This window comes from Chiloscyllium plagiosum, unplaced genomic scaffold, assembly GCF_037043375.1.
Source record: "Chiloscyllium plagiosum isolate Xiang-an unplaced genomic scaffold, Cpla_swu_hap1 HiC_scaffold_25, whole genome shotgun sequence".
Classification (NCBI taxonomy): Eukaryota; Metazoa; Chordata; class Chondrichthyes; order Orectolobiformes; family Hemiscylliidae; genus Chiloscyllium; species Chiloscyllium plagiosum.
The window spans coordinates 56366623-56392814 of NW_028270163.1; the positions used below are offsets into that span (position 1 = coordinate 56366623).

The following is a 26192-nucleotide window of genomic DNA, read 5'->3' on the forward strand; positions in this document are numbered from 1 at the left end:
TGGCATGAACAGGCATGGGAATTGGTGGTGTAACAGCTTGAGACTCAGCAAAACAACTGGGACAAATCCCAGAAAATCAAGGTGGGCCTTTTAAGCAGCTTTTGCCTCAGCAGTCTTTTTGGCTGTCTCGAATCTGCAACTGGCTCAAACATACCTTCCTGCAAGGTAAATCGAGTCTGATAGAGTGAGGCAGGAAGGTTTGCTTATCAAACATCCAGCCCCTTGTCTCTGTTCATGTTGAATAATCTCTCTGCAAGATACACTCAAGATTCAGCCGATGGGCAGGTGAAACTTTATAAAGGGTTCTTCAGGAGTTACCAGCAACTGGCCTTAAGCCCAAAAATAAAGAGTGTCAATCAGGAGGACTGCTGTTCAACCAAGTATTTGGTGAATCTGTCAGGCAGTTACCCCCACTGTAGAATAGATTTCAGATACAATCAAGTGGTTTGTCATTAAAGAAGTCTCAAACTGAAGTCTGTAAGGAGGGTTTGTTATTCAATAAAAATAATATCATGGAATCTTGCTGGAAATCAATTTTTTAAAACATTTTTGAAATACACAATAGTACAAAGAACATAGAACATTGTACAATTCAGCACAGAAAAGGTCCTCAATGTTGCGCCAACCTGTCAACTAGTCTAAGCCCATCCCCCTACACTATCCCATCATCATCCATGTACTTATCCAAGGACTGTTTAAATGCCCCTAACATGGCTGAGTTAACTACATTGGCAGACAGGGCATTCCACGCCCTTACCATTCTCTGAATTAAAGAACCTTCCTCTGATATTTGTCTTAAATCTTTCACCACTCAATTTGTAGTTATGCCCCCTTGTACAAGCTGACGTCATCATACTCGGAAAAATACTCTCACTGTCCACCCTATCTATAATCCTCTGATCATCTTGTATGTCTCTATCAAATCCCCTCTTAGCCTTTTTCTCTCCAATGAGAACAGACCCAAGTCCCTCAGCCTTTCCTCATAAGACCTTCCCTCCAGACCAGGCAACATCCTGGTAAATCTCCTCTGCACCTTTTCCAATGCTTCCACATCCTTCCTTTAATGGGGCGACCAGAACTGTATACAATATTCCAAGTGAGGCCACACTAGCGTTTTGTATAGTTGCAGCATGACATCCCAGCTACATAACTCAATCCCTCCACCAATAAAATCAAACACACCTTCTCAACAACACTGTCAACCTGTGTGGCAACTTTCAGGGATCTATGTACATGGACTCCAAAATCCCTCTGCACACCCACACTACCAAGAATCTTTTCAGTGACCCAGTATTCTGCCTTCCTGTTATTCGTCCCAAAGTGAATCATCTCACATTTATCGGCATTGAACTTCATTTGCCACCTCTCAGCCCAATTCTGCAGTTTATCCAAATCCTCCTGCAACCTGCAACACTCTTCCACACTGTCCACTACTTCACGACTTTAGTGTCATCTGCAAATCTACTGACCCATCCACCTATGCCTGCGTCCAAGTCATTTATAAAAATGACAAACAGCAGTGGTCCCAAAACAGATCCTTGTGGCACACCACTAGTAACCGGTCTCCAGGCTGAATATTTCCCATCAATCACCACTCGCTGCCTTCTTACAGAAAGCCATTTTCTAATCCAAACTGCTAAATCACCCTCAATCCCAAGCCTCCGCATTTTCTCCAACACCCTACCATGTGGAACCTTATCAAAGACTTTACTGAAGTCCATGTACACCACATCAACTGCCTTCCCTCATCCACATGGTCGATCACCTTCTCAAAAAACTCCATCAGGTTTGTGAGACATGATCTGCCCTTGACGAAACCATGTTGACTATCTCCAATCAAACTGTTGCTTGCTAGATGATTATAAATCTTATCTCTTATAACCCTTTCTAAAACTTTTCCTTCAACAGACGTAAGGCTCACTGGTCTATAATTACCTGAGTCATCTTTATTGCCCTTCTTGAACAAGGGCACAACATTTGCAATCCTCTAGTCCTCTGGTACTAAACCTGTAGACAATGACGACTCAAAGATCAAAGCCAAAGACTCCAATATCTCCTCCCTAGCTTCCCAGAGAATCCTCGGATAAATCCCATCCAGCCCAGGGAACTTGTCTACTTTCACTCCTTCGAGAATTGATAACACCACTTCCTTACTAAACTCGATCCTTTCTAGTCTAATATCCTGTATCTTATTCTTCTCCTCCACAATATTCTCCTTTTCCTGAGTGAAAACAGATGAGAAATATTCAATTAACACCTCTCCAATTTCCACAGGGTCTACACATAATTTCCCACTTCTGTCTTTGATGGATCCTATTCCTACCCTAATCATCCTTTTATCCCTCACATACCTCTAAAAAGCTTTAGGGTTCTCCTCTATATACCTGCTAAAGTCTGCTCACGTCCCCTCCTTGCTCTTCTTAACTCTCTTTAAATCCTTCTTGGCTAATCTGTAACTGTCCATCGCCTCATCTGAACCATCTCGTCTCAACATCACATAAGCCTCCTTCTTCCGCTTAACAAGATATGCAGTTTCTTTTGTAAACCACGGTAGTAATCCATGAAGATCTGAAACATGACACATTTTCCTCTGGTTCCCTAAATCAGAATGGATTTCGCTTATATGCTAATCTATTTCTATCACTTTATTTTTAATTAAAAACATACAAGAATTCAGCCATTGACATTGCTAGGATTCACCTTTGTGGCTTTTGATGTAAGCTTTGAGAGTTTTGCTGGATCCAGTTTGATTTGATAGTCCTTCGTCCATTCTGTGATGCCCAGAAGAATTCCCAGTTCATGTAATCGGTTCAGATACCTGGAGGAGGATCTCGCTGCTTGAAGCAGAAGTTCTTTTGATTCAGATTGTCCAATCACTTTTGAAAATGGCTCCAGGAATATCTGCAATTTACAGTGTTTCCAGTATTTTACTGGCTACGTTTCGGATTCTATTTTCATTTTATAAACCTTTGTCTGAATGAATTTCATAATTACAGATGATTAATATTATTATATTATAAGCAGCAGTGCAGATAGAGAAATAGCTGCTTCTGGCGAAGGCAGAAATTGTCTCGTGTAAAAGTGAAGCTAGAATAAAACTATTAAGATTCTAGTCTTCTCCTAATCTAAAGGATTTGGAGAGATCTGTCACCACCTTAAAAATGGCCTGCGTTTTTATCTGTATTATCATTGCTTCCAAGGCAGCACAATGTGCTAGGTAGGGAAGGGGTCATGTGTATGGTAAAGCCAACAGTGTCACAATTGTATGTGACAGGCAGTATAGACCAGTGGATCTTTACCTGTAATTTGAGCGGACCTTTACACATAATTGTTCGTACCTTGTTTTGAGACAAACTGACATAGCCTCCAGAAATGACTTTGATTGTTGCACCCACTATAAACATAATTTACCTTACGAACATTTTCAGTACAAGAGGAGTGAAAATTAAAACAATAAAGTTTTTAAACAGTAGATATGAATCTCCACTTAATCTTTAACATCCAGCTTGCAGTACCTCATAAAAAAACATATGAATCCTCCAAGGAAACTACTTCAATTTCAGTAATAAATAAAATTGAGGTCCATAGGATACGGATTCACCAGTACTAATTATCTCCTCTCTTTCACAAAAACAGGGAACAGAATAGTGAGGATAAGCATAGCTGGACTGACTTTCTGCCCATTAATGTGCTGATACAACATTATTGTCATAGGACATCAGTCATGATGTGGAGGTGCCAGTGTTGGACTGGGGTGGACAAACTCAGAAGTCACACGATACCAAGTTATAGTCCAACAGGTATATTTAAAATCATAAGCTTTTGGGGCATTGTGATTTCAAATAAACCTGTTGGACTGTAACCTGACGTTGTGTGACTTCTGACTTAGGACATCAGTGAGGATGGAGGGGGGTAGGTGTGAGGGCAGTAGGTGGGAAATCATCTTATCACAGCTCCATAAGTCTAATCAAAGTACAATCAAAATTACTACAGGTACTTCATTACATTGCCACTTTTTAAATGTTTTGCTTAAAGTTTATACAGGGCAGAAAAAAGCACAAAGCAAATAAATTTTGAGTGAATGAACTCCCACTAATTTCTCTCCAGCCAATGCAACAAAAACGGGCATGATGAGTAATTCCAAAGCTGGTCTTTAAGCCTTATGGCTGTGGTACTGAAGCACACAGAGCAGAGGATCTCAGGTTTGCTGCTCCTTGATTTACGAGGGGATAGTAAGAAGGATGTTATATCTAGTCTCAGCTGCAGAATCACTAACAATAAATGAGAACAGAAGCTGGCAATGTACCGTGTGGTCAAAAAACTATTCACACTCTCAATTTAGGCCTATGAAGACTGATCACTTGGGCATTTCGACAGATCTACTTTGCAAACATTACCATTCATGCAAACAATAAATGCATGTTGTACACAACAATTTACAATCAAAAGTTAATTACTGCATCAATTCTGTGATTTTACATTATTAAAGCATTACAAGCCAGGAACAGCAGGCTACCTTCTGTAGGAGCGATTTGCAGAGTCTCACTGGAATTCTGATTAGACAATCAAGAATGAATTTGGAAGATAGTTGTGAAGTTACACCTTCAGTTTTCGAGACGTTTGCTGTTAAATAAAAATACAAAACATGTTGGAGTTGAAAAAGTAAATAGCAGAAATCAATGTTGTAATCACATTCTGAAAACAAAGTCCTTCATATTTTCTCAAAATTACATGAAGTCTATCCGCTGTTAAGTCAGCTATTGCGCCATGAGGGAGGCAATAGCCTAGTGATGTTATTACTAGACTGTTAATCCAAAGACCCAGATAATGTTCGGAGGACCTGGGTATGAATCTCATTATGGCAGATGGTGGAAGCTGAATTCAAACAGTATCTGCAACTAAGAGTCTAATGATGACCATGAATCCATTGCCAATTGTTGGAAAAACCCTAATTTCCTTTAGGGAAGGAAACTGGTCTGGCCTACGTGTGACTCCAGACTCACAGCAATGTGGTTGACACTCAACTGCCCTCTAGGCAATTAGGGGTGGGCAATAAATGCTGCCTACCCAGCGACACTCTCATCCCGTAAATTAATAAAGAAATATCAGTGGGTAGAAAGATTTGGATGCTCCTGACTTATGAACACTCATACTTAATGAGTGAGATCCCCTATTAATACTGATTTTAAGAGTCTGACATGCAAACATTCGCTCATACTTAGAGATGGCCATTTTAAATTGTAAAATATTTTGTTCTGACTTGCATGCAAATCAACATTTTATGAAAGGAGCGATGAGTATGAAGACATATTTTGTTCAGAAATCAGAGATTATAAAGTGGTTCGGAATGCTCTGATTTTTCTTAAGACAAACGCATTTTAAAAAAGTTGTTGGCAAGGTGGTCATCTTTACTGGAGATTTGAGTATTTTTTTGCTGGTAGTTCGAAGACAAGATATCCAGCTAAGAATCTGTAACCTTTCAATATTAATCCTAAGACACGAAAATGGAAATGCAGAATTTCAACAATGTTGAGACAAGTATTGTACAGTCTTGATGTTTCGTTAAGTTCTGTTTCATCACAGCTTGAGTCAAAGGATTTATGTTTTGTTCCAGGACTTGCTCATAGATTCGTAGATAGTTTACAGCACAGAGGATGTTATTTGATCCATCAGGTCTATGCCTGTTATCTGTAAGCTGAAACTTTATTGCTGGAACAGCACAGCAGGTCAGGCATCATCTAGGGAACAGAAGATTCGACGTTTCGGGCACATGCCCTTCTTCAGGAATGAGCAGAGAGTGTTCAGCAGGAGAAGATAAAAGGTAGGGAGGAGGGACTTGGAGGAGGGGCGTTGGAAATGTGATAGGTGGAAAGAGGTCAAGGTGAGGGTGATAGGTCGGAGTAGGGTGGAGGCGGAGAGGTCAAAAAGAAGACTGCAGGTCAGGAAGGCGGTGCCGGGCTGGAGGGATTCGGCTGAGACAAGGTGGGGGGAGGGGGGATGAAGAAACTGGTGAACTTGGACTTCACCAGTTTCTTCATCCCCCCTCCCCCCACCTTGTCTCAGCCGAATCCCTCCAGCCCGGCACCGCCTTCCTGACCTGCAGTCTTCTTCTTGACCTCTCCGCCTCCACCCTACTCCGACCTATCACCCTCACCTTGACCTCTTTCCACCTATCACATTTCCAACGCCCCTCCTCCAAGTCCCTCCTCCCTACCTTTTATCTTCTCCTGCTGAACACTCTCTGCTCATTCCTGAAGAAGGGCATGTGCCCGAAACGTCGAATCTTCTGTTCCCTAGATGCTGCCTGACCTGCTGTGCTGTTCCAGCAATAAAGTTTCAGCTTTGATCTCCAGCGTCTGCAGACCTCACTTTCTCCCTGTTATCTGTAAGGCAGAGTCAGCTAGTCTTTCTCCCCGCCCATTTACCAGTTCCGTTTTGAAGCTACACTTGAACATTCCTCTGCTGGATCCTCAGGCGTTGCATTCTAGATACAAACCACTGGCTGCATTTTTAAGAAGAAATATCTTCCTGCTGTTACCTTTGGTGATTTTGCCAATTACTTTAAAAGATTACCTTGAGTGTTTGGGCATTCTGCCAATAGCAGTAGTTTCTCCCTATTAACTCTGTTTAGACACAGAGTTAAGATTCCTGTTCAGGAGTTGCAGATTATCAAAATAGGTGGGCATGAACTCTAAGTCTTCAAGCAGATCATTAAGCTGCAGTTTTGTTACATTCGTATGATCCATGACATCCTTCCTAAAGTGTATACTTGGATCTGAACACAGTACTCTAGTTAAGGTTCGTTATGGTTGATCATAACTTTGTTTTTGTACTTTCTGACTCTTTATAAAGCCAGCATCACCTATGCCTTATGAACGGCTTTCGCCATCCGCCCAGCCATCAGTAATACTATCCTGAAACAATACACTGCTTTCTTAATAGTTGGTATGTTGGAATGTTTTTTGAAACAGGTCTATTATAACCACAGCATCATACTCTCACATAGCTACTTGCAACTTATTGACCACACACACACACACACACACACACACACACACACACACACACACACACACACACACACACACACACACACACACACACACACACACACACACACACACACACACACACACACACACACACACACACACACACACACACACACACACACACACACCCCTGACTTCTGAACCCAACTAATATCTTAACAATTCTTAGTCTAATACCATCTGTGTCACCCAACTTTTTATTCACTTTGTTTTTCCTTCTTCTTGTTATCTTCAAGTTCACAACCCTAATCAAATTAGTTTAAACCTCCCTCAATAGCCTAAATAAACCAATCCACAAAGGATATTTTCCCATATCTGTTCAGATGCAAGCCGAGAGAAAGCCCCAAGACGGGTTCTAAAACATCTCCAGCTATGTATTTGTCTTATCCAATCCTGATATTTCTACACTCAATGGTGTGTGACAATGGGAGTAACCATTACTGTCTCTCAGGTCCTGCTTGCTTATTTCTCTCCTAGCTCCCTAAAATCTGCCTTCAGAACGTCATATCTCTTTCTGCCAGTCATTGGAACCATGGCAAAACACAGCTACTGGTGGAGCACTCTCTCCCCTTCAAATGCTTGGTACCCAAATTATTGAATTCTGCACAGTATTGGTTTCCGAGTTTTCCTTCTGCGCAGCTGTGCCAGTGTGTAACTCATTTGATGATCCACTGTAATAATGAGAAATGATGGATTGTCCAAATGTACACAACAAATCAAGGCTCCATTTCTCGTTCAAGCTAATGCTGAAGTTACTAAGGAATGGTCAGAAAAGAAAGAGCTTTCCCTGTACCCAAACAAAACCACTAAGTAGGTGGGCCGATTATTCATTTGCTGGTGCACGCAAAATACGTGTCACATTTGCCTGTACATCAACAATCACTGTATTTCAAAGAAACCATGCTTTTGATGGGATGGGTTAGCTCAGTTGGCTGGACAGGTAGTTTGCGATACAGAGTGATGCCAACAGTGTGAGCTCAATTTCCATAATTGCTGAGGTCACCATGAAGGTGTTTCCTTCTCAACCTCTGCCTTTTGCCTGAGACGTGGTGGTTCTCAGGTTAAACTACCACCAATTATTTCTGTTGAATGAAAGAGCAACTGTATGATTCACTGGGACTACAGCAAACTTAGAGGAGAAAGTGAGGTCTGCAGATGCTGGAGATCAGAGCCGGAGATGTGTTGCTGGAAAAGCGCAGCAGGTCAGGCAGCATCCAGGGAACAGGAGAATCGACGTTTCGGGCATAAGCCCTTCTTCAGGAATGGCTTATGAAGAATTCCTGAAGAAGGGCTTATGCCCGAAACGTCGATTCTCCTGTTCCCTGGATGCTGCCTGACCTGCTGCGCTTTTCCAGCAACACATCTCCGGCTACAGCAAACTTACCTTTGTTTATATAAATGTAAGTGCTGCTATTCTTCAAAAGTGAAATATCATTGGTCTGTATCAAACTTGTGGAATTTCATTTTGTAAATTAATTTTGGATGTTACATATAATTTCATTAATTCTGCTATAGCTCCTACATTTTGGAAGGTTGCAAAAAAAAAACTCCACTGTTTAGGAAAGAAGGAAAAAAAACTGTTAGCCTGACATCAGCAGATAAAATACTAGAATCTATTATTACGAGGATGTTATTACTAGATACGTTGAAAATAATTGCTTGCTTGGACAGAATTAACATGTATTTACGAAGTGGAAAACCTGTGAGGTTTTGTGATTGAGTTTCCAGTAAAGCGGATCAGGAGAAATCGATAAGTTATGGTGCATTTGGATTTTCAATGTGATGGAAATCCACACAGGAGGTCAGTAAACAAAATCAAAGTGCATGAAATGGGGGTAGTATACTAGCATGGACTGAGGATTGGTTAACAAACAAAGCAGAGAAAGCAAAAAGTGGGGGCAGTATGGTGGCTCAGTGGTTAGCACTACTGCCTCACAGCACCAGGGATGCAGGTACGACTTCTGCCTCAGGTGACTGTCTGTGTGGAGTTTGCACATTCTCCCCGTGTCTGCGTGTGTTTCCTCTGGTGCTCTGTTTCCTCTCACAGTCCAACAATGTACAGGTCAGGTGAATTGGCCATGCTAAATTGCCCATAGTGTTAGGTGCATTAGTCAGAGGGAAATAGGTCTGGGTGAGTTACTCTTTGGAGGGTTGGTGTGGACTTGTTGGGCTGAATGGCCTGTTTCGACACTGTAGATAATCTAATCTAAAAAAAACTCACAAATGTACTCAGGAATGAAACTTGTTCTTAACCTGGAGACTGCCTGTGCAACAGATTCTAGATGATTGACATTAGCATTTTGGAACGAAGATGCAGAGGGCTGCTGCATGAATTGTGAGGGAAGGTACGGTGCAGAGGAACATTCAATCCTTTTATTCATCATCCAATTATTGTAGCATAAAACTTAAATACACATCAAACCTCAATATTTCAAAATCTCTTGGAAGCACAAAATTACTGTTGGAATGCAGTAACCTGAAGAGCCTGCCATTCTGTATCACAAACATTAACAGAAATTAGATGAAGGTGTTACGTTTGGGAGTAGTAGGAGCAGAATGGTGTCTAGGAGAATAGAGTCATAGAGATGTACAGCATGGAAACAGACCCTTTGGTCCAACCCGTCCATGCCGACCAGATATCCCAACCCAATCTAGTCCCATCTGCCAGCACCCAGCCCATATCCCTCCAAACCCGTCCTATTCATATACCCATCCAAATGCCCCTTAAATGTTGCAAATGTACCAGCCTCCACCACTTCCTCTGGCAGCTCATTCTATATATATACCACCCTCTGCGTGTAAAAGGTGCCCCTTAGGTCCCTTCTTTATCTTGCCCCTCTCACCCTAAACCTATGCCCTCTAGTTCTGGACTCCACCACCCCTCCATGCCTCTCATAATTTTGTAAATCTCTACAAGGTCACCCCTCAACCTCCGAAGCTCCAGGGAAAACAGCCCCAGCCTGTTCAGCCTCTCCCTGTAGCTCAAATCCTCCAACCCTGGCAACATCCTTGTAAATCTTTTCTGAACCCTTTCAAGTGTCACAACATCTTTCTGATAGGAAGGAGACCAAAATTGCACGCAGTATTCCAACAGTGGCCTAACCAATGTCCTGTACAGCCGCAACATGACCTCCCAACTCCTGTACTCAATACTCTGACCAATAAAAGAAAGCATACCAAATGCCTTCTTCACTGGGTAAAAACAAGGACTGCAGATGCTGGAAACCAGAGTCTAGATTAGAGTGGTGCTGGAAAAGCACAGCAGGTCAGGCAGCATCCGAGGAGCAGTAAAATCGACGTTTCGGGCAAAAGCCCTTCATCAGGAATACATGCAGAGAGCCTGAAGGGTGGAGAGATAAATGAGAGGAGGGTGGGAGTGGGGAGAAAGTAGCATAGAGTACAATAGGTGAGTGGGGGAGGGGATGGAGGTGATAGGTCGGGGAGGAGGGTGGAATGGATAGGTGGAAAAGAAGATAAGCAGGTAGGACAAGTTATGGGGACAGTGCTGAGCTGGAAGTTGGGAACTGGGGTGAGGTGGGGGAAGGGGAAATGAGGAAACTTCCTTCTACACTATACTATCTATCAGGAGCTACGAACTGCACTCCAAGGTCTCTTTGTTCAGCAACACTCCCTAGGACCTTACCATTAAGTGTATAAGTCCTGCTAAGATTTGCTTTCCCAAAATGCAGCACCTCGCATTTATCTGAATTAAACTCCATCTGCCACTTCTCAGCCCATTGGCCCGTCTGGTCAAGATCCCATTGTGATCTGAGGTAACCCTCTTCACTGTCCACTACACCTCCAATTTTGGTGTCATCTGCAAACTTTCTAACTGTACCTCTTATGCTCACATCCAAATCATTTATGTAAATGACAAAATGTAGAGGACCCAGCACCAATCCTTGTGGCACTCCACTGGTCACAGGCCTCCAGTCTGAAAAACAACCCTCCACCACCACCCTCTGTCTTCTACCTTTGAGCCAGTTCTGTATCCAAATGGCTAGTTCTCCCTTTATTCCGTGAGATCTAACCTTGCTTATCAGTCTCCCATGGGGAACCTTGTCGAACACCTTACTGAAGTCCATATTGATCATATCTACCGCTCTGCCCTCATCAATCCTCTTTGTTACTTCTTCAAAAATTTCAATCAAGTTTGTGAGACATCATTTCCCACGCACAAAGCTATGTTGACTATCCCTAATCAGTCCTTGCCTTTCCAAATACATGTACATCCTGTCCCTCAGGATTCCCTCCAACAACTTGCTCACCCCCGACGTCAGGCTCAGCGGTCTATAATTCCCTGGCTTGTTCTTACCACCCTTCTTAAACAGTGGCACCACGTTAGACAACATCTAGTCTTTCTGCACCTCACCTGTGACTATCGATGATACAAATATCTCAGCAAGAGGCCCAGCAATTACTTCTCTAGCTTCCCACAGAGTTCTTGGGTACACCTGATCAGGTCCTGGGGATTTATCCACTTTTAGCCATTTCAAGACATCCAGCACTTCTTCCTCTGTAATATGGACATTTTGCAAGGTGTCACCATCTATTTAGCTACTTTCTATATCTTCCATATCCTTTTCCACAGTAAATACTGATGCTAAATACTCGTTTAGTATCTTCCCCATTTTCTGTGGCTCCACACAAAGGCCGCCTTGCTGATTTTTGAGGGGTCTTATTTTCTCCCTAGTTATCCCTTTGTCCTTAATGTATTTGTAAAAACCCTTTGGATTCTCCCTAACTCTATTTGCCAAAGCTATTTCATGTCCCCTTTTTGCCCTCCTGATTTCCCTGTTAAGTATACTCCTACTGCCTTTATACTCTAAGGATTCACTCGATCTATCCTGTCTACACCTTACACATGCTTCCTTCTTTTTCTTAACCAAACTCTCAATTTCTTTAGTCGTCCAGCATTCCCTATACCTACCAGCCTTTCCTATCACCCTAACAGGAATATAGTTTCTTTGGACTCTCGTTATCTCATTTCTGAAAGCTTCCCATTTTCTAGCCTTCAAAATTGGCCTTTCTCCAATTTAGAATTTCAACTTTTAGATCTGGTCTATCCTTTTCCATCACTATTTAAAATGGAAAGCATCCATGAATAATACAGTTCAACATCGACTCAGTTTAATGTTTCATTCAATTCTCTGATGGCAAAGCCTGAAATCTCCAAGTTGTTTCTAGATCTAGGAGTTTCTAACCAATCAAATCCAAGACAAATTTATTTTCCTGAATGAAAGGTTTCCCATTTGCACATGTTGATTTCTCCTGCACCATGTCAGGACAAGACCAGATCTGTTGTAAAGTAAAATTCTACTGAAACTGACTTGCGTAGGTACATAATCCATAATTTCATAGGAGAAGACCATTCAGCCCTCAATCCATGTCCTCCATTCTATTATTCAATGGCTGATCTGTTACTCAATTCTACTTGCCCACCATTTCCCTCCAGCTCTTTCCAAGGATTCAAGCTACTGAGATCCTTTGTGGGCTGCTGCCATTTTGATGGCAGATTTTCGAAATTGTCAGATATAGTTTTTGGAGCTAAAGTGATCAATGGATATGGGGTGAAAACAGGAACAGGGTACAGAGTTGAATGATCAGCCATGATCATACTGAATGGCAAAGCACCCTCAAAGGGCTCAACGGCCTACTGCTATGCCTATTTTCTATATTTGTATGTTTTAATTGATCAACAGAAATTGTACTGAAGAGCGGATTCTTATAATCAACATGGAAGAAAGGTTTTTACTTTATTAGTCCTAGCTTGATTGAAAATTTGACAGTCAAACTTTATAAGTTAGCATAGCTGACATGGAATAGTAATCCAGAAGACTGCACATTCCTGCTTTGAGTCTTGTAGATTTTGGACAGGCTTTGGTGAGTCAGGAGATGAGTTACTTGCTACAGGATGTGTTGTCTCAGAGCTACTTTTGTAGTCACAATACTGCACAGCTTGTCTAGTTCAGTTTCATATCAATGGTAACACCTAGGATGTTGATAATGGAGGATTTAGTGATGGTGATGCAATTGAATGTTAATGGGCAATGGTTAGATTCTCTTTTGATGGAGATCGTATTTAGATCACCCAACCGATCACATTTAGACACGGAATGCTACAGTATCTTGAGGCTGAAAAATGTGCAATCATCAGTGGACACCCCAGTTCTGACCTTGTGATGGAGGGAAGGTCATTGATGAAGCAGCTGAAACGGTTGGGACTAGGACACTATCCTGAGGAAATCCTGCAGAGGTCTCCTGGAGCTGAGTTGACTGACCTCCAATAGCCACAACCATCTTCCTTCAACAAACAGACAGTTTTTCTCAAGTTCCATTCAGTCTGTTTTTGCTAGAACTCATTCACACTCAGTTAAATGAGGGCTTAACGTCAAAGGTAGTCATTTCTGGAATTCAGCTCTTTTGCCAATGTTGGAACCAAGGCTGTAATGAGGTTGACGAGCAAGCCACTCAGTTCAAGGACATATTACAGCAGGGCAGCAAATGCAGGGATAGTCACATCCAAATAAAAATTAAATATTTGATATCTTGCTTTGATAGTGTGACCTTGAATTATAAATAGATTGTAAAGACTGTGTCTTTTTATTGTTGAGCTTTTTAAAATTGTGGACTGAAATGAGGAAGAATTGTTTTAGAAACCGGCGTTTTAAAGGATGGCTGCATGTTTTGAAAAACAAGTCACTGACCCTCATAGCAAGCAGTGTCTCATCAGCTGCTGGAACAAGCTGAAACTGAAGGAGCTGCCGAAGAATGGGAGCCGAGGAGTTCTGTATTCAGATACAGCTGGGTGGCATCAAAGAGTTCATTGGTCTATGGACTAGTGACCAATTACCAATGACAAAGCACTTTGCCTGCCAACAATCATAAGATTGTTTCTCAGAAAAATTACCAGCTTGGAGCTGGGAACAAGATAGAGGGAGAGATCTGATCTCAGCAGCACAGGAGATGTGTCTCAATTCTGTACAGATTAAACCCATGTTAAAGCTAAAGAAAACCAGGTCATCTTTCCTTCAGCAGTTGGAATAAGTTGTTGCTTTTAACTGATACGTTGGAGACCTTTTAGTCTGTGAACGAGCTATCTCATGTCCCTTACAAACCCAAAGAAGTATCTGAAAAAAGACTGAAATGCAACATTCTAACCAGCATAAGAATTATCTCAGCATCCTGTGAATAGGAACCACTGAACAATCTCCCAGGTTTCCTTCACCCAAACCTATTTTTCCATGTGTGGTTAAGGAAATTAGCGCTCTAATTTGTAATGTTAGATGCTGACTGTTTATAACTGTTACCTCATTTACTTACCTCATTCCGTTAGAATCTCATTATTTGTAAGAAATAGCAATTCTTGTTCTGGACAGAAACCTGCCTTTATTGATCAGTGCATTGAATACAGGTGTTGGGAGTTCATGTTGCAGTTGTACAGGGCATTGGTTTGGCTACTTTTGAAATACGGCATCCAATTCTGGCGTTCCTCCTATTGGAAGGATGTTGTGAAACTTGAAAGGATTCAGAAAATATTTATAATTATGCTGCCAGGGTTGGAGAGCTAAAGGGAGAGGCTGAATAGGCTGGGGCTGTTTTCCCTTAAGTGTTGGAGGCTGAGGGGTGACCTTCTAGATGTTTACAAAATCAAGAGGGGCCTGGATAGGGTAAATAGCCAAAGTCTTTACCCCAGAGTACCAGAGTCCAAAACCAGAGGGCATAGGATTAAGGTGAGAGGGACGAGATTTAAAAAGGATCTAAGGGACAACTTTTTCACGCAAAGGGTGGTACGTGTATAGAATGAGCTGCCAGAGGAAGTGGTGGACGCTGGTACAATGACAACATTTAAAAGGGATCTGGATGGGTATATGAATAGGTAGAGTTTAGAGGGATATGAGCCAAATTCTCATCCAAATGGAACATGATGAATTTAGGATATCGGGTTGGCATGGACGAGTTGGACAGAAGGGTTTGTTTCCGTGCTGTACATCTCTATGACTCTAAATCCTATCCATGCTTTGTCAGCCTAGATCTGACAATCAAATAAATTGGGGAGTTTTGTGACTTATTTTAAAACCTTTAACTTTTGTGACAACTCCGAGTCGAGCGGAGCTTTAATTTCAGCACACTACCACAGTGAGACATGATAAGGTTTTGAATCATGCACTCCATTTCTAGCCTAAATGGAAATGTCTTCGGCACATGCTAGCTTTTAAGCTTAATTTTTTTTGCTTTGTTGTTACTCTGATTTGTTTTTAAACCCATGGAAGACAATGAATAGCCTGTATATACTTTAGTAGGGACGTAAAGAAATGCTGGTGAGAGGAAAATATCATATGGCAACTATAACCCAAGAACATCTGAACTTGGGGCATAACGCGGTACATCAGCGTTTGAAAGAAAATCATGTTCAGACTTACTTGCTCCTAAAGCAATCATCTTAATATGAGAAATGAGACAATACATTTTTGTGGGTCATTTACTTAATCCCTAAACTAAACTAGCTTAATCCCTAAGCAAGACAAAAATGGAGTTCAAGCCATTGGAAGTACTCAGTGTACATTGAACAGTTTATCGGCAGTATAATTTTAAATTTCAATGTGCTGCTGAACCAAAGCAACCTCACCTTCTAATCCTCCACACGCTGCCAGAGCAGTTTCCACATGATTAGCTAGTAATGCCAAGGGAGCATTCCTTAATCCATCCGCGGCCACAATGGAAACCAAATGCCCTGCTGTCCCCACAGGGTCATGTAGGGTGACGGCTTGAGCAAAGAGCTCAGGGTTTGTTTCTGTGGTGAGTCGCAGTAGTACACCTGGTTTTATTTCTATGGCAACCAGGTCATTGAGCACAGCTGAACCTGCAAAAGAAAGTGCATTCTCAATGTCTTATTTCCTAATTAGCTTCATGCGTAATTTACTTCCAAATGCAGTCACCATGCAAAGAGATACAATAAACATTTCATGCATGGTATGATCTGACTGTAATGCAATGAATAAACACTTAATTTGCTTTAAGTGCTGTTGGTGGAGAAGGACTTTGACTAGGGCAAAGGTAAATTGCCTCATTGATTCATAGAGTTATCGAGCTTGGAAACACACCCTTCAGTCCAATTAGTCCATGCCAACCATGTTCCCAAACTAAACTAGTCTCACCTGCCTGCATTTGGCCTATATACCTTCAAACTTTTCTTATTCATGTACTTATCCAAATGTCTTCTAAATGTTATAACTGTACCTGCATCCACCATTTCCTCTGGCAGTTTGTTCCACACACGAATCACCCTCTGCATAAAAAAGTGGTCCCTCGTGTCTTTTTTAAAAACCTTCTCCACTCACTTTAAAACTATGCCCCCTAGTTTTGAACTCTCCCACCCTAGGAAAAAGACCTTTAGTATTCACCTTATCAATGCCCCTCATGATTTTATAAAAATCTACAAGGTCACTCCTCAACCTCCTGTGCTCCAGTGAAAGAAATCCCAGCCTATTCAGGCAAGTTTTATAACTCAAACCCTCCATTCCCGGCAACATTCCTGGTAAGTCTTTTCTGAACCTTCTCCAATCTAATAATATCCTTCCTATAACAGGGCAACCAGAAAGGCACACAATATTCCAGAAGAGGCCTCACCAACATTCTGTACAACCTCAACATGACATTCAAATTGCTGTACTAAAAGGTCTAAGCATGAAGGCAAATGTGCTAAACACCTTCTTAACTGTGACATAAATTTCAAAGACTTATATACCTGAACTCCTAGGTCTCTCTATTCTACAACACACTCCAGGGCCCTATCGTTAACTGTATAAATCCTGCCCTTATTTGTTTTACTATAATGCCATACCCCACATTTATCCAAATTAAACTTCATCTGCCGTTCCCCAGTGCAGTGATCAATTCATCAAGATCTGTTTCTAATCTTAGGTGAACTTCTTCACTGCCCACTATATCACCAATGTTGGTGAAAACCACAAATATACTAACCCTGCTTTCTATATTCTCATCCAAATCATTTACATAAATAACAAACAAAAATGGATCCAGTACTGATCCCTTTGGAATACAGTTGGTCACAGGCCTCCAGTATGAGAAACAACCCTCCACCACCACCCTCCATCTCCTATGTCAAGCCCACTTTGTATCCAATTGGCAAGCTCACCCTGAATCCCACGTGATCCAACTTTACTAATTAGCCTACCATGTGAAACTTTATCAAAGGATTTACTGAAGTCCATGTAGACAACGTTTACAGCTCTGCCCTCATCAATATTTTTGGTTATTTCCTCAAAACACTCAATCAGGTTTGTGAGATATGATTTCCCACACACAAAGCCATGCTGACTATCCCTAATCAGACCTTCAGGTTAGTGCCACAGTAGCTTCAGTGTCTGTGCCAAACAGAGGATAGGCAGACAGATTCTCAGTGCTTTAGATTCTTTCAACAGGATACTGAATTCAAATTTGATTATTTGCTGCATGATGTTGACAAGAAGTGCATAAAAGGACAAACTGGCATTACTATTTCCATTTTAAAGAAGAGCTTTGCCAAAGATTAATCAAACAGAAAGGAAATTATATCAATGGAATCATAAAAACAGAGACTGCAAGAAAGTTCATTGAACGCAATTAATCAAACCAAGATGACTGAAGCTTCTTAAAGATGTTAATACAGCTCACTAACAATCAGCAGAAATCTGCATTTCCTTCGCCAAAAACAAAATTCACATCAGTGAGAAAGCCAGTTTGTAGCAACCCAATCTTATACATGATGTGGAGATGCCAGTGTTGGACTGGGGTGGACAAAGTTAAAAATCACACGACACCGGGTTATAGTCCAACAGGTTTATTTGGAAGCACTAGCTTTCTGAGCACTGCTCCTTTCTCAGGTAGCTAGTGGAGTAGGATCATAGGACAAAGAATTTATAGAAAAAGATCATAGTGTCATACAACTGATGCGATATCTTGAACAAACTTAGATTGCTGTTAAGTCTTTCATCTTTTAGAATGGATTGCAGGTTTTGATTCATGGGCAACATGAGGGTCATGGTGCCGTGAAATTACATGAGAATGTGAAGGAGCCTGAGGACTGAGCAACACGCGCTGAAGTCTCGGAGAACCAAGGTGGGCCTTCTAAGCAGCCTGCTTTGGCAATATCCACTTCCAAACTGCCTCTGGAGGCAGCAAGCTTAAACTCGACTGTGCTCCTGCCCCACAGCAAAATAGTGCATCAGGAGATTTTGCAACTAGCATCCTGCCTCCAAGATGAAAATTGCAAACTCAATTCCCTTCTCCCCAGATGCTGCCTGACCTTCCAGCTTTTTAAATGTTTTTCCAATCAGGAATAGCAAGATAAATAATATGACCTTGCAAGGAGTTTAGTGCAGATTAGAAAACTGCAGCATTGTGATATAAATTGATACATTACCTCCCAGCATTCAACCTTACTATAATTCCCCTTCCAACTGAAAAGAGTTGAGTTGTGGGCACCAATCGTTTTGACTATCAGGTATGCACCAAACATCTAAGAGTACAATAATTCCTCAAAGAGAACATTAACATTTAGTCAAACAGAAATGGTGTTCTGGCTCAATGCTCATAATTATATCATAATCAGAAACAGAGAAAAACTGAATAGTTTTTAAATACAATTAAAGAAGTACCTACTTTCCAAACTAAGGTGAGCTGCTTTCTTGCCACAATGCCTTTCGATGAAGTCCTTGAGTGAGCCGTGCTGTGCTTCAAATATTGTTTCCCATTGTGACCATTCTGCAAGATCTTCCAACAAAGGAGCATTCAACAGACATGACAAAGCCTGTTCCTCACTCAGATCCCCAAGGAGCCCGACAGAACTGCTATTGCTATGACTTTAAAGACAAAATTATTATTTTTTTATTAATCAAAGCCAAATAATATTTCTTAAAGAAGAGGTCACAGCAATTCTTTGGGCACAATAAACTTCATTTCCCAGGACCTCACCTGGATTCTTCAAAAAATAGTGCAGTTTCATACAGCACCAAGCTTTGTAGGTTGTTATGTTCAGTGTGTGACTTGGTTTGGTGTTGCACCATCTTCACTAGACTGGACACTGTCCTGTATCCAAGTTCCTTGATAGCTCTCACACGAAACTGCTTACACAGTGCAGCCTCGATTGCTGGAAACTGAAGTCAGAGAATGGATATGCCCATTAGATCCCGGACATAATAAACTGGCTCAAGGTGTTTCACGTGAGCAGTATAAAACTGTATTCGTCAAGAGTCACACAAGTGGTGTTAACCCAGATAGACAACTAGACTTGTAACCTCAGGATATGCCCAAATAGCATTAAGAAGTTAACTGCTAATGGTCACCACTATCCAGGCTATTCAGAAAACTTCAATATTTTGCACAATTTTATCAAGATTGAGATGGATAGGAATGGAAACCAGAAAATGAATAACAGAAAGCAAACATAAAAAGGACGAAAGATAATCTAATTTATGAAACAAATTACTGATTATAAATCGAACAAGAACCGTAACATTAAAAATCAGGGCCTGCCACTAAACTTCTGTTTGCCAAGATCAAAGTTGTCTTATAAAAAGTTCTCTGTCTAAAACTTCTCACGTTAATGCATCACTTTGTGATTGGTGGGAGTGGGCGACTTCACCAAAGTGTACACTTGGGAATGACCAGCCATTAGAAGCCTCTGACATTTGGCCGACTTTCCAAGAGCAGCAGAAGCACCAAAAACTTTTACATATGTTTATGCCATTTAAAATGCATTTTTAACATAGTACAATGGCCCAAGGTGTTTTACAGAAGCATTTGAAACTAAGTTGTCACTGAGCATCATAAAGTGATGACAAAAGCTTGTTCCAACAGATTTTAAGAAGCGTCTTATAACACCTCATCTTCTGCCTGGGCAACCCAAAGCCTGGAGGATTCAACATTGAGTTCTCCAATTTTAAATAACCTCCCTTCCCATCACTTGACTCCCTTCCCAGCTCCTCCCCCTCCCACTGATCCTTCCTGGAAGCCACTAACAGGATTCATTCCTCCCATTGACTAACCAGGTCATACCCTCTACCAGTCTCTTCACTTATCTCCACCTCACCACTCTGCACCCCCCCACCCCTTTACCGGCAGCTCCCCCTACACCCATCCCCAGTCCAGAAGAAGGGTTACACCCGAAACGTTGACTTCTCCACCTCCTGATGCTGCCTGTCTTGCTGTGTTCTTCCAGCCTCCTGCCTGTCTACCCTGGATTCCAGCATCTGCAGTTCTTTTTTGTCTCTTACAGAAGGAAGGCAAGCAGTAGTCCAGAAGGGGAACACCAGGTGCTCAGGACCATGGTAACTTCAAGGCTTGGTCATCAGCAGTGGAGCAATAAAAAACAGGAAATCACAAGTGATCAGATACAGAAAACTATAGCTATCCAAGGATTGCTGGGCTGGAGAAAAGCAAAGAGATGGGAGGAGTAAGACCATGGATGAATTTGAAAACAATGTTGAGAACTATTAAATCATAGTACACAGGGATGCAGCCCCTGCAACTTCCCTTCTAAGTCACATGCCATCCTGACTTGGAGATATTAGGTTAGATTACTTACAGTGTGGAAACAGGCCCTTCGGCCCAACAAGTCCACACCGACCCGCCGAAGCGCAACCCACCCATACCCCTACATTTACCCTTTACCTAACACTATGGGCAATTTAGCATGGCCAATTCACCTGACCTGCACATCTTTTGGACTGTGGGAGGAAACCGGAGCACCCGGAGGAAACCCACGCAGACAGTTGCCTGAGGCGGGAATTGAACCCGGGTCTCTGGCGCTGTGAGGCAGCAGTGCTAACCACTGAGCCACCGTGCCGTACATATCATCACTGTTTCACTGTTACTGGGTAAAAATCCCAACAGACTCAGACTTCTACAGCACAGAAAGAGACAATTCTGCCCAATGTATCAACAGAGATCTGACTATACTTTCCAGCTCATGGCCCATAGCTGTGGATGCTAAGACAGTGCCAGTGAATATCTAAATCCTGCTGACACATTACATAAAGTTCTGACTCAAACATCCCATCAGGCAGTGAGTTCCAGAGCTCCCCTACCCTCAGATTGATTTTTTTTTGTTAACCCTCCTCTGACGTTAAATCTGTGCACCTGGTTGTTGATCTCTCTTTTATCTGTGACCGTCATAATCTTGTATACCACTATCGGTTCCTCACTCAACCTTCACTGTTTCACAAAAAACCATTCCAGCCTCTACAATCTTTCTGCATAGTTCAGACCCTCCAGTCAGGCAACATCCTGATAAATCTCCTCTGCACCCTCTCTAGTACAGTCGCATCCTTCCAATAATGCAATGCATTACTCCAACTACGACCATCCAGTCCTAGCATAACCTCCCTGCTCACACAATGTGGTGCTGGAAAGCTCTTCATCAGAGCTTCTGCTTGAAATGAAGAAAGTGAGGACTGCAGATGCTGGAGATCAGAGCTGAAAATGTGTTGCTGGAAAAGCGCAGCAGGTCAGGCAGCATCCAAGGAGTAGAAGAATCGACATTTCGGGCATGAGCCCTGAAGAAGGGCATGAGCCCGAAATGGCGATTCTCCTGCTCCATGGATGCTGCCTGACCTGCTGCGCTTTTTCAGCAGCACATTTTCAGCTTCTACTTGAAATGTCAACTCTCCTGATCCTCGGATGCTGCCTGACTGGCTGTGCTTTTCCAGCATCACACTCTTCAACTCTAATCTCTAGCATCTCTAGTCCTCACTTTCTCCCTGTATCCTTTATGCCTTCTTAACCATCTTATCTGGGTGTTCTTCTACCTTCAGGGACCTAAGGACATGAACACCAAGGTCCCTCTGACCTTCAGTACATCCCAAGGTCCTAACATTCATAGTACCCAGTACCTTCTCTTGTTAGCCCTTTCCAAGCCTCACACTTTCGGGGTTGAATTCTATTTGCCACTGTTCTGCTCAGCTGACCAGTCTGTCAATGTCCTCTTGCAGTTTATGGCCATCCTGCTCATGATTTACTCCCCTGTTGACTTCTGTGTCATCTATGAACATCTTGATCATGCTCTCTACAACTATGTCCAAATTAGTAATGTACATCACAAGCAGCAAGGGCTGCAGCACGAAGCCCTGTGGAGTTCCACCGAAAATAGGCTTCCTGGTCACAAAAACATCCTTCTACCATCACCCTCAGTTTCCTGCCGCTCAGCCAATTTTAAATCCAATATTTCCCTCTGCCTTGGATTGCATGGACTCTGTTTTTGACCAGTCTGTCATGAGAGTCCTTATTAAAAACCTTGTTAAAGTCCAGGCAGACTCTCATCAACACTCCTGGTCACCACCTCCAAAAAGAATCAATCAAGTTTGTCAAACAAGATCTTCTCTAAATAAATTGACACTGACAATCCACAAATACTCTGTGCCTCTCCAAATGCAGATATACTCAGCCCTGGAACTCCCCTTCCAACAGCACTCTGGGTGTCCCTACACTACACAGGCTGCAATCATTGTGGAGTACAGCACCTCATCACCTTTTCAAACACAATTAGGGACGGGCCATAAACACTGGCCTAGCAGCGACACCCACATCCCTTAAATGAGTGGGGGTGATCACAGTGGTTTGAAGGCATGGGTAGCAGGGTTTGGATGACCACAAGTTTAGGGAAAGTTGAATGTGAGTGGGTGGCTCAGAGTTAACTGAGTAGCTAAGGCAAAAGGTAATAAAAAGGCATGGGCAAAATGTTGAACTGAGGCACAGAGAGAGTTAGGCACTGCACAGGAGGTGGAAAAAGATAGCCAATGGGATGGCACAAATATATGTGGGCAGCTCCTCATTTCAGGATGACCTAGAGGAGAATCCAACTCATCTCCTGGTGGTTGCCATGGAGACGGATGGTATTGGAGGCCTTCAGTGGAGTATTGTCTTCCTGATGTTTAGCTGGAAGAAATTTCCACTTGTCCAGTACCTAATGTGGACCAAGCAACCTGACAGCTCAGAAACATTAAGGTGGTTGAGGTAAGTGGTGGTGAATCACAGCTGGTTGTTGTCAGCATACATGTAGGGATGCACTTCATTCTGCACTGTAGGGACCCTATGATTTTCTGCTGGAACTGAGACAGTTTTGAGATCTTGCTCCTGAACAGCAGCCTGTAGATGGCACACTGGACAGCATCAAGGAACAGTCATTGCGGGGGTATGGGGGGGTCAATGGTGTAATGGGAATTGGAAGAAAAGTCTCTGTCAAGTGATACCCCGTCTGCAATTATATAAATTAGAATGAAATCATCTGAATAAAATTCTTGAGAAATGCAATACACTGGGAACATCATTACTATGAATTGTGCCCATCATACTGTGCCTTCCATACTGTTTACATTATTCTGTAACATGTCAAACATATTGTATCTCTGTTCCCCCATGCCAGTGCCACCTTTTAGCAGGCTTACTTACCATGGAATCCCCCAGGGTCCCACATTGCCTGATGAACTCATATACATCTTGATGACTTGGTCGGAATCCACATATTCCAGTATCTTGTGCATATAGAAACAAACTTCCTCCAGCAGTTTCTTCCAGCAGCTGCGTTACAAAACAAAACTTCACTACTGTGCATTAGGAATCTTTCACTTTTCAGCATGCCGTTCAAGAGCAAACCCACCGTTTGACAATTAAACGCTGGTTCAATTGTTTCACATAATAGTTTGTACACAAAATTCAAATTAATATTGTAAAACTTGTAGATCGACAAATAAACTCCATTATTGATCCTAATTTGCATAGGAAAGCACATCTAGCAGGATGTTGAGGACAAATTATCAAGGGGAACACTAATGAGAGGCCATGAAACAGTGGTCAGCAGGGTTCATTTGTACATCATGAAAGCATGACTCCCAGTAACCTGAAAAGTGAGGTCATGTTCTTGCTAAGCACAGCAACTAATTCTTGTGTAGTATGGAACTACAGTCACAGGCATCTCTCTCCATTCACAGGAGTCAATTACAGTTTGAAGGTAACTATTCCCCAGTTGTAGGGGTGAGGAAGCCAGCCTCCGTGGTCTACCACAGCCAGTACAGGGACTGAACTCACACTGTTGGCTTTATTCTACACCACACTCTTACCATTTAGTGAGTAGAGTTCACCAACCTCTAATTAATCTTTATAGATTTAATGGAAAGGTACTGTTAATAAAAAACTACAACAGAGCTTCCTTTTCTGAGAGTTTTGTTTTAGACATCTACATGCACAAATGAAAAATTAACATTACTATTTAGTTTTTAACATTTTTGAAAAACAAATAGTCAATAAATACTTAATGGAAGCTAGACAGAAAAATGATATAGTACAATGTCCTTTCATCTAGGTGAAGCAAGGTCAATTGTGGCCCAATGATTAAATGTACTTTAAGCTTTTCCCAACTTTCACTAAAACAAGTGCAAAACTTATCTTAAATAAAGCACACATTTACCTGAGAGTGTTTCAGCAGATATTCAAGGAAAGTACCATGTCCCATGTCAACAAAGCCTTTCAATTTGAAGTGATCGACTAATTTTTTCTCCAGTTTGCATAAATAGACAAGATTCAAGTACCCAGTCACAGTGGAGAGGCTCTTTTCCAAATATTCTCTTACAGATTCTAAAGGCAAAGACAGATGTACAGAGTAATAAACTCAGCAACAAAATGCTCATCAAAAATGAGTCTTCGGAGGCTCAGTGTGAACTTGTTGGGCCAAATGGCCTGTTTCCACACTATAGGGATTCTATGTAAGAAAATAATAATGGGCTATCAGGCAAATAGAAAAGTACAATAACTCGAAGAAATTGTGCACTGTGCCACAAATGATTGAACCCTGGGGTTTCACCATTTTCCAGTTACTGCATCATTAAAGCATTGTATAAAACTGGGGAGAGAGGAACCTCAGAAGATTCAGCCCTGCATATATAAATTTGGACAAATGACTAATTTCAGAGTAGCAGGATGAGCAAGATCATCCCTATTGTGATGAAGAGAAGCATAAGTGGGAAGAAATATACATAAAAGCTTTAAACATGATGAAAAACTTTGGAATTATTACTCTGTCAAAGTTACTATATAATTGCAAGATATTGTTGACAAAAGCAGGCAATTCACGATGGTAACAATCCACCAAGTGGAATTCAAACACAGAAAACTGAAGAAACGCAGCAGTTCTGGCAGCAACTGTAGTGAGGGAAACAGAGTTAATGTTTGAAATCCGGTATGATTCTTTCTCCACAGATGCTGTCATCAATTAGCCTCCAGGATACATGAACATCAACTAGCCACAAAACGACATGATCCTCTCTCACTAGTATTCTCACATACAGATAAGGAAGGACACCACTTTCACTGGGACAACACATCCATCGTAGGACGAGCCAAACAGAGACACGCACGAGAATTCCTAGAAGCACGGCATTCCAACCGGAACTCTATCAACACACACAACGAGTTAGACCCCATCTACCACTCCCTGAGAAAAAGAACAGGAAATGACATCACCACAGGAAATAACATCGCCAACCCAAAGAACTCCAAACACATAAATAGAAAGCAGGAATCATCAACAGTGCTTCACCTGGAGGCCCACTGAAGATGTTACTTAGTAGGGTGGCGAAATGTCTGGAATTGAACCTTCCAACTCAGCGAGCAAACCTCCATCCAGATGCTACCGATCCATTGCGTTTCTTTAGCACTCTGTGTTTCTCTCAGATTTTCAGCATCCTCAGTATTTTGCTTTTATTTGAGCAGAATCTCATTGCTCTGTTTGCTTTAACAATAAATTCCTTCTCAATTACAATGAAGTAACATATATTTTTTTGTTAATACTTTCTTTGATATGATTTATAGTGAATTGTAAAATCAGGACCACCCTGTTTGCTTCAATAGGCGTTCAAAACAAAACCTACCTTCACTAGGAAGAGGAGTTTCATTGTCCCTCCCTCTATTTATAGCTGTCTTATTTGTTTTTTCTTTCGCCACCAGGTCTTGAGGAACTTCCAGGGAACCACAGCAAATGGCTAACTGAAAGAGTGCTCGTGCCAGACGATCTTCTCCTATCTTGATCAGGAAGTCCTGAACATGCTGGAAGAGGAGAATCAAAGAGAATTATTAGGTGAGTCAGGG

General features: G+C 41.8%; 1 protein-coding gene across 4 annotated transcripts in view; it reads right to left on the reverse strand.

Annotated features, from left to right (window-relative positions):
- The window catches only part of LOC122562305 (uncharacterized), a 152232-nt gene that overhangs the window by 76117 nt on the left and 49923 nt on the right, over nt 1-26192 (reverse strand). For all 4 annotated transcript variants that reach the window (XM_043715131.2, XM_043715130.2, XM_043715129.2 and 1 more), the window contains 8 exons: nt 25976-26150; nt 24517-24683; nt 23502-23630; nt 19029-19210; nt 18717-18916; nt 15682-15915; nt 4517-4623; nt 2701-2901 (listed from right to left, as the gene is read on the reverse strand). In XM_043715131.2, the coding sequence (XP_043571066.2) occupies nt 2701-2901; nt 4517-4623; nt 15682-15915; nt 18717-18916; nt 19029-19210; nt 23502-23630; nt 24517-24683; nt 25976-26150 (1395 nt within the window). The remainder of the gene's footprint in view (nt 1-2700; nt 2902-4516; nt 4624-15681; nt 15916-18716; nt 18917-19028; nt 19211-23501; nt 23631-24516; nt 24684-25975; nt 26151-26192) is intronic.